The sequence below is a fragment of the Sorex araneus genome, chromosome 6 (assembly GCF_027595985.1).
Source record: "Sorex araneus isolate mSorAra2 chromosome 6, mSorAra2.pri, whole genome shotgun sequence".
Classification (NCBI taxonomy): Eukaryota; Metazoa; Chordata; class Mammalia; order Eulipotyphla; family Soricidae; genus Sorex; species Sorex araneus.
The window spans coordinates 85,238,921-85,248,423 of record NC_073307.1 but is presented as its reverse complement, the minus strand read 5'-3'; the positions used below and the strand labels follow the sequence as shown (position 1 = coordinate 85,248,423).

The following is a 9,503-nucleotide window of genomic DNA, read 5'->3' as shown; positions in this document are numbered from 1 at the left end:
GGGAGGAGAGAAAAGGAGAAAGAGGCCCTTCCACACACACCTCAGAGCAGGGGGCCAGGAGGTCACTTCCCTAAGTATTATTTTTTAATCTATTTTGGGTTTTATTTTTTGGTGGGGCCACACCTAGCTGTGTTCAGGGCTTACTCCTGACTCTGCACACAGGGGTGAGTCCTGGTAGGGCATGCAAGGCGAGTGCCCTCCCCATGGCACTCTCTCTCCAACTCTTAAGTATTGTCACACTGTCGCACTGTCCTCCCGTTGCTCATCGATTTGCTCAAGCGGGCACCAGTCACCTCTCCATGGTGAGACGTGTTCTTACTGTTTTTGGCATATCGAATACGCCACGGGGAGCTTGCCAGGCTCTGCCGTGCGGATGGGATCCTCTCGGTAGCTTGCCGGGCTCTCCGTGACGGGCGGAGGAATGGAACCCGGGTCAGCCGTGTGCAAGGCAAACGCCCTCCCCGCTGTGCTAAGAGGCCAGGCATATTATATTCTTGTTTTATATTTTGTTTTTCTTTTGAGGAGGACACACCTGACAGTCTTCAAGGGCTTCTCCATGCTTGAGACGGCTCCTGGCAATGCCGGGGCAGGTGGCGGGGTGTGGTGGGGGGCCCAGGCAGTTTAGAGGATCAGCCGAGGCCTCCAGCCTGCAGAGCCTGTGTTCTAGCCTCCTCCCCTGCCCCGTCTCCCAGATCCTACCTAAATCACTTAGGCTTTTTTTTTTATAGTTATTTATTTATTTAGCTTTTTGGGTCACACCCGGCGATGCTCAGGGGTTCCTCCTGGCTCTCAGGAATCACTCTGGAATTCCTGCACTCAGGAATCACTCCTGGCAGAGCTCAGGGGACCCTATGGGATGCCGGGGATTGAACCCGGTCAGCTGCATGCAAGGCAAATGCCCTCCCCGCTGCGCTATGGCTCCAGCCCTACATTTATGCTTTATATTTTGGTTTTGAGGGCTGCGCCTGGTAGGGCTCAGGGCTTACTCTGGCTCTGTGCTCAGGAATTAGTCCTGGCATTCTGGGGGGGGGGCAGTGCTCCCCGCTGTCCTGTCTGCTCGGCCCACCTAACTCATTTTAGCAGGCCTTTGGGCCCCTCATGGTTTCTTCTCACTGATTTTTCTTTTCAGCAGGAAAAGGCTCTCCCCACAGGAAGTAGAAACTGGCATGGGAGGAACTAACTGCTCTTTGGAGTGGGAGGACCCAGAGCTGGGCTCACGCTGACCCCTGCCCCCCGCCCCACACAGGGAGAGGCACCCCAGGACAGGGTGAAAGACACTCAGTCCTGCTCCTGCTTTTCCGCTTAGCCCCCGAAGGCAGCAGGGCACAGAGCACCCCCAAGCCCAAGCCAGGCCCCGTCCCCCAGAGCTTCCTTCACCCCAAGGGGTCAGGCCTTGTCCTACCCGGCACGCAGACCTCTGGGGAGACCAGCCTGACTGCCGGCTCACAGAAGGGGGCACCGCCAAGACAGACCCTGAGAGCAGAGGCAGGAATAAAACCCTGTGCATGGTCGGGTGTGATAACCCCTCCCCCCCAATTAAAAAATACCCAGACCAAATAAAAACAAAGAAAACAGTGGGGGGAGCTGATTTTGCCTCCAGCATCATTCCTGGCCTTCAAGGGTCTTTTGCCCTGGTGCTGACCAAGGGGCAGTGAGACAGGGCACGGCAGCGGGCATGGTTGGCACCTGGAGCCCGTCAGCCATGAAGCCAAGCCCACCCTGCAGCCTCCAGGGCACCCAGACCCCCTGGTACAGCCCTGAAGTTCCCACAATAGCTCAGACATGCTTCCTTCCTGTGATGGACGGAACCTTCTGGACCGTTCCAGAATTCTGGGCCTCTGCCTGATTCTGCCTCTCTGGGATGGGTCTAGGAGTCTACGTGGCAGGAGAGGAGAGGTTGGTGGTATTGGAGGGGTGGTGGGGGGCGGGTTCTGGACATTCCCAGCCCCAGCGAGGAAGGGAGCAATGTTGGGAGCCCTGGGTGCCTCAGCCTCCTTCAGGATGGGGCCCCAGGGTGGTGCAGAGGCTGAACCAGGGGACAGAAGGGCAGGAGGTGGGGAGGAAGGGGGGAGGTGAGAGCATTGAGCTGGTTGGCTGGTGCAGCAGCTCTCAGCCCCCTGCACCGATATGCCCCTCCCACTGCCTCAAAAGAGCCTGAGCAGGGGGCTGGAGCCATAGCACAGTGGGGAGGGCATTTGCCTTTGCATGCGGCTGACCCGGGTTCGATTCCCAGCATCCCATTACCCCTGAGCACCGTCAGGAGTAATTTCTGAGTACAGAGCCAGGAATAAACCCTGTGCATTGCTGGGAGTGACCCCCCCCCCAAAAAAAAAGAGCCCACCCAGTGTCTGCCAGAAGCCTGGGACCACACCGCTCAGACACTCTCTCCTGCCGAACCCACCCCTTCTACCCCTGGCAGAATGCCGCTCCCACGTCCCCCCACGCCCAACCTTTGCCAACCTTCAAACACCCACGGAGCACCTGTGAGCTGAGATCCTCCCCCAACCCCTCCCCCCTCCCCCCGGCGCCAGGAAACCCCCTCCCATCCCTCCCACACTTGCTCCAGGCGCCTGTCATGGAGCGCGCTGGGCTCAGGATTCAGGCGGCCGTCCCGGTGGCCTCCTCCCCCGGACCCAGCCTTCCGGAGAAAGCTGGGCTCCACTAGGCACCGCCACCCCTGCGCCCCAACTCAGAAGACAGGCGCGGCAGTGCTCGACTCTCGTGTGCGTTTATTGAGTGCCCAGCGCGTGGCGTGGCACTGTGCTCGGGGCTCGAGCCCCGGTCTCGTGGGAAGGAGCCCCCGAGCGGGGCCGCGCTACGAGGAACGTTTTCATAGCTGCTTAACATCTGGTGGGGGAGGTGGGGCGAACTAAACACAAAACAAGGTCCTACTGGAAAGCGACAGAATCTCCTCTGAGCGCACTAGAGCGTCTACGCGCGCACGCAAGCACGCACGCACGCACGCACACGGCCGCACGCACCCCCGGAGGGACACGCACGCGTGCCCACCCGGCCATCCATGCATGCACACATGGGCGCTGCGGGCATGCACACACGCACGCACACACGCACCCCGGGGGGGGGGGACACGCACGCGTGCCCGCCCGACCATCCATGCGTGCACACACGGGCGCTGCAGGCATGCACACACGCACGCACACACGCACCCTGGGAGGGATACGCACGCGTGCCCGCCCTCCCGGCCGTCCATGCATGCATACATGGGCGCCGTGGGCACGCACACAGGCACCCCAGGAGGGACGCGCACGCGTGCCCGCCCGGCCATCCATGCATGCACACACAGGCGCCGCAGGCATGCACACACCACGACCGCGCGGAGAATCTGGCTGATGCTACCGAAAAACACTACGCCTCCAGGTTCTATGAAGCAGTCTGTCCTAGGAGCCTGCAGCATGCAAAACTTGGAAGATTCGGAGGTTCACAGTTAAGGAGGACAACGGGGGTTACACGAGGACTTGGCCCTCTGCGGGGACACCCCTCCCCGCACCCCCCCCACGCTCGAGCACTTGGGGGTGGCACTGTGTCCGCGACCTTGGCGAAGCCTGTGTGAGGGATCTCAGAGCAGAGCTGGGGGCCGCGGGGTGGGGTGGGGGGGTGCTCTCTGTCCGGGGGGCAGGGCCCACCAATCTTCCAGGCGGAGCTCGGGGCTCGCGGCTCGGGCTGGGGTCCGGCAAAGTATTCCTCGCGATGGAGGGCAGAGGTCTGCGTCCCGCTGGCTCTGCGGCCGCCCGCTGTGCTAACGCATCTTGTAGTCATTAGATACAGATGTTTCGCACAGCTGGCCCTTAAAATCCAAGTCTACTGTGAAGTCGAGGTCTCGCTGCCGAGGAAGGGGCAGAGGTCAGGGGTTAGCATGTGGAAGGAGGAATCGGGGCCCAGCTCCCTCCCTCGGGAGTCCAGCCATGGGAAGGGACAGTGATCACAATCCCCAGTGGGGTCCAGTGAGGGCCCAAACAGCCCTCAGGAGCCGGTGCTGGGACTTCAAAACCTCCCCAGCACACATTTTGATCTCTACCTTAAGTTCTTCCTTTTGAAATTTTCCAAGGCCAGAGACAGAGACAAGTGGCGTGCGGCCGCCAGGGTTCGATCACTGGCACAGCAGAGGGTCCCCTGAGCCCCGCCAGGAGTGATCCCTGAATGGTCCAGAGCCTTGAGTGAGCCCTGAGCACTGCAACCCCCCCCACGAAACAAAAGGCGGACACGAGATAGACCCCATCCTGGGAGAAAAACCCAGTGGACTGTTTCGTCTCAAGGGAACAACCCTCAGAGCGTCCGTCAGTACTTCTTGGGCCCCTCACCCAGGGTGCCTCGCCCCTACGCAGGGAGAAATAGCCGACCCCCAGCCACCAAGCGCTGGGGCCTGGGAAACGGACTCCTTCCGGTTAGAACCCCCCCCCCGCCCCCCGCCAACTGTCCTTCCCTGGTTCAGCTCCTCCAAAGAGGGGAGACACCCTATGCTCCTTCCCAGGGCATCTGGAGGGGACCCCACTGTCCAGGGACCTAGAGGAAGCCCCACTGTCCAGAGCCGAAGGGTTCAAGGTGGCCTTGCCACTGTGAATCTGGTCCTGGCCCCACCAGCCTCCGGCCCCTCCCTCCTTCCTGCCCTCCCTCAGGTGGTCCTCTGACTTTTGCTCCAAATCCTTGTGCCCCTGGGGGGAGGGGGTCCCCGGAAAGTTCCCAGGCACTTGGGAGGGGTCCCGTTCTTCCCACTCCTTCTGTTCCCCCAGCCCTCCCGGCCTTGGCACTCACCACATTTTTGGCATTTGGCTTCATGGATATGGTCCCGTAGATTTCTTCCCCCCTCCGCACGGTGAGGTAATCTTCCAAGTAGAAGACGGTCTGTTTCCAGTGAGTGTAGGGGGCGTCGGGGGCTGGGGGGAGGGGGAGCAGGGAGAAGAGTGAAGTCTCAGCAAGGGTGAGGCGGCACCCCCACCTCCTGGGGGGTTGCTCCAAGTTTGAGGTAGTTGAGCCCTGCCTGCCCCAGGCCTCTTGTTGGCTCAGTGGCCCCGTCCTTGTGTGTATGTGTGTGTGTGTGGAGGGGGGTCCCACCTCTGCCAGGCTGACCGCCTCCCACCCCCACCCCAGCCCTGGGGACTGCCACTCCCCATCAGGAATCAGAAGGGAAAGAAGCCACCACAGGAAGCGCCTCGTCCCCGAGAGCTGCCCCAAACAAGTACACCCCACTTGGAGCACGCCCGTGGGTGCCTCACGCACTCAGAGGCGTGAAACCTGGCGTGGCTCGGACATCTGCAGAGAAGGCCTCACCGTTTTCCCTCAGGTAACTGCGTTGAGACACACACACACACACACACACACACACACACACACACACACACACACGCCGTTTCCCCGTGAACACAGTGCGACAAACAGCGTCTCTGCCTGGCCGGGACGGGGCACAGGGCCCCCTGGGTGAGGGGGCTGGGCGGGTGGATAGCTTGTCTCAGTGGAACCGCCTCTGTATTTTTTTTATTTTTTGCTTTTTGGATCACACCCGGCGATGCACAGGGGTTCCTCCTGGCTCTGCACTCGGGAATTACTCCTGGCGGTGCTCAGGGGACCCTATGGGATGCTGGGAATCGAACCCGGGTCGGCCGCATGCCAGGCAAACGCCCTCCCCGCTGTGCTCTCGATCCAGCCCCCCAGTCTCTGTCTTATCAATTTTCTCGTCTGTGCACCCCACAAGATGCCATCGACTAGGAGGGCCGGGTCCTGTCTAACTTGTTTCCTGCTGTATCCTGAGTGCCCCCTCCCCTCCCCTGCCCTATCCCGCACTGGTGGGTCCATACATGTTCCATCCGCTCTAAGAGGAAAACTTGCCTTTTCCCATTGGATGGAGCTGGAGATGGTGGGGGAGGGGCACATCTGACAGGATTACTCAGGGGGAGAAGGACACATGCTAGAAAGCCTGATTCATCTGCAGGCCGCAGAGCAGCTCAGCGAAGGGAGGGCCGGGGGCTGGTCACAGCCACCCATGGGCTCTGACTGCAGAACTGAGATGGACAAGCTGGGAGAGGAGGGAGGGGAAAGGCCCATTAGAAGGAGGGGAAGGCGTGGAATGATGGGATGATGGGATTTGTGGGATATAAAAGAAACATGCTGTGAGAGTAACACCCAAGGACAGTAGGAACCAGGGCCAGGAGGACTGGGCCCTGGTTGGAAGCCGGCCTCAAGTGCTGGGGCAGAGGGCGGTTGGGATGGAGAAGGGAGCCCTGTGACAATGATGATTGGAAGGGACCGCTCTGGGTGGGAGATGTGAGCTGAAAGTGGGAACAGGACCAAAACCTCTCAGTACCTGTATTGCAAACCATAATGCCTAAAGGGGCGGAGTGCGGGGAGAGAGAGAGAGAGAGAGAGAGAGAGAGAGAGAGAGAGAGAGAGAGAGTAGAAAAATGATTGCCATTGGGGCTGGAGCGATAGCACAGCTGATAGGCTTGCATGCAGCCAACCCGGGTTCGATTCCCAGCATCCCATATGGTCTCCCGGGCACTGCCAGTAGTAATTCCTGAGTGCATGAGCCAGGAGTAACCCCTGTGCATCACTGGGGTGTGACTCCCCCCCCAAAACAAGAAAAGAAAACTGCCTGCTATAGAGGCAGGCTGGGGGTGTGGGGTGGCGGGAAGGATACCGGGGACACTGGTGGTGGAAAATGCACTCTGGTGCAGGGATGGGTGTTGGGACATTGTATAACTGAAACCTGATCATGAACAGCTTTGTAACTGTATCTCTCGGTGACTCAATACAAATGTATTTTTTAAAAAGTGACACACCGCATCATGTTAAGTGAAATGAGTCAGAAAGAGAGGGACAGACATAGAAAGATTGCACTCATCTGTGGGATGTAAAGTAACAGAATGGGAGACGAACACCCAAGGATAGTAGAGATATGGACCAGGAGGTTGGCTCCAAGGCTTGGAAGCCGGCCTCGCATGCTGGGGGGGAAAGGCAGCTCAGATAGAGAAGGGAACACCAAGTAAAGGGTGCTAGGAGGGCCCGCTCGGGATGGGAGATGCGGGCTGAAAGTGGATTATAGACCGAACATGATGGCCACTCAATACTTGCATTGCAGACCACAACACCCTAAAGGAGAGAGAGAGTAAAAGGGAATGCGCCTGTCACAGCACAGAGGTGGGGGGGGGGAGGAGAGAAGGAGGGGATGGGAGGGTTAATGAGAACATTGTTGGTAGAGAATGGGCACTAGTGGAGGGATGGACACTCGATCATTGTATGACTGAAATGTAAGGACAAAAGTTTATAAGTCTGTAACTGTACTTCACAGTGATTCATTAAAAAATAAAAAAAACATTAAAAAGTGGCATACAGATAGTGGTAAAGAATCTGAGACACCCTGGTGTTGATGACGAGGCAATAATTTATACACCACAGCATAAACATGCACATTATTATAACCATGTTACATCACTACAAATTTTTTTTTTTTGCTTTTTGGGTCACACCTGGCGATGCACAGGGGTTACTCCTGGCTCTGCACTCAAGAATTACCCCTGGCCGTGCTCAGGGGACCATATGGGATGCTGGGATTTGAACCCGGGTCGGCCGAGTGCAAGGCAAATGCCCTACCCTCTGTGCTATCTCTCCAGCCCCCACTACAAATTTTTAAATAGTGCCTACTTTTTTTTTGTGGGTTGGTGAGCCACACCCACAGTGCTGAGGGCTCACTCCTGGCTCTGGGCTCAGGGATCACGCCTGGCGGTGCTCAGAGAGACCCTACGTGGTGCCCGGGATGGAACCAGGGTCAGCCATTACAGAGGTAAGAGGCTTAACGCTGTACTATCTCTCCAGTCCCTCAACTACAAGTTTTCTAAAAACCCAAAGAGGAAACATTTTTTTTTTTTTTGCTTTTTGGGTCACACCCGGCAATGCTCAGGGGTTACTCCTGGCTCTGCACTCAGGAATCACTCCTGGCGGTGCTCAAGGGACCATATGGGATGCTGGGAATCGAACCCTGCTCGGCCGCGTGCAAGGCAAACGCCCTCCCCGCTGTGCTATTGCTCCAGCCCCAAGGAGACATGTTTTGATGCTTCCATCTCCTCACAGATATTTGATTGGAGCCCTGGGAGCCTACAGGCTGCAGGTGAAGCATCACTGAGCAGGTCTTCCAGGCACTCAATGGCTCCTTCCAAACGCACAACTCACCAGTACTGATTTTGCCACATAGGATCAGAGCTAAGAAAGAGAAAAGACTTGGGGAGAATGAACACGACTTTAGGTGCCTTAATAGCTTCCCTCCAAGCTCTCAGATGGAAAGATTGACACGTGGCCTTAGCGGCAGCTGTGGATGCGAAACAGTTGATAGTCATCAAGATTGATGGGAAGCAGATTTCTGAGTCACCAAGAAGATGAATCGTCCCGCAGACCACCCTGAAGGCGTGCGCACAACGTCAGCCGGGGGGATTTCTCAGGCAGAGGCAGCCCAGGCAGGCTTGAGGATGTTTTTCAACTCCTAATCTATTTTAATAGTGGTGAAGACTCTGTGTCTAGCTGCCCTTTGCAAGGAGCTGGCTTGATCAAATGTCAGTGGTTTGGACCGAGACTTGAGTAGCCTTCTGTGAATGCCTTCGGGAAAATCGATATAAACTCAAGGTCGGGAAGAGAAAGAGCAGCAGGAGCTGGAGAGAGGGGTGGAAGGAGGCTCGTGCCCGGGGGATCGGCGCCTCTCCGATCTGGAGCCTCAGACACCCAGCCTTCCGGGCCCCGAGGCACCCTGCTGTTTGGGCACACTCCACCTGCTCACAGCAGCGCCTGTGCCAGCTACATCTTAAGCGACCGTTGAGAGACGCTCTCCAGTGGGTACAGGAAATGCCAACATGTGACGGGAAGCCTGTTTGCCCCTCCTTCCACCTGCAAATGTTTCAGACAAATCTCACCCGTCCTTAAAGAGCTTCCGGCCAGAAAAATACTAGCGGCTTTCTCCCGTCCCCTAGTCAGGCGCCCACGACAGTCTCCTCCAGTGGCTGTGCCACACCCCAAACAACCCAGTCTCAGGTGGGAGAAAAGTAAGTTTCCCCACCTCCCACCTTAACATCAACCTCAAAAAGGTAAGAGCCCTGAAAAGCCACTAGACTGTGAACTAAGTTATGGCCCCGTGCCACCCCGGGAGGGGAAAGATTTTTGTCCCTAGGCCTTTCCTTTCAGCGGTGGTGGCATGGTGACCGCCATCATTTAGAGTCCATTGGACGGAGGTACGAGTTTGCAGTGATGGGTGCGCACTGGGATCTTGGGATGGGGGGGGGGCAGTATCGGCACTGCTCCCTGCCCAGACGAGACCCTGAGCGGCTGCCCACGAACGGCTCCTCCGCTCCTGAAAGGCCATGATCCCAGCGGCACACAAACCAATTTCAGAACCCAGTGGCTTCTGGCAAAAGTCACTCTGGACTTAATTACTAAATTACCAGAAATCCAAAATCATATGCTCTTCATTACCAGCAATAGAAAACAAATTATCAAATGATACCTTTTCG

General features: G+C 57.5%; 1 protein-coding gene across 2 annotated transcripts in view; it reads right to left on the bottom strand.

The window, feature by feature from the left end:
* Positions 1 to 2,712: 2,712 nt before the first annotated feature.
* Positions 2,713 to 9,503, bottom strand: part of PRMT8 (protein arginine methyltransferase 8) — a 107,407-nt gene continuing 100,616 nt past the window's right edge. For both annotated transcript variants that reach the window (XM_055141228.1, XM_055141229.1), the window contains exons 9-10: positions 4,771 to 4,892; positions 2,713 to 3,841 (exon numbers count right to left, since the gene is read on the bottom strand). In XM_055141228.1, the coding sequence (XP_054997203.1) occupies positions 3,758 to 3,841; positions 4,771 to 4,892 (206 nt within the window). In that variant the 3' untranslated portion in view covers positions 2,713 to 3,757. The remainder of the gene's footprint in view (positions 3,842 to 4,770; positions 4,893 to 9,503) is intronic.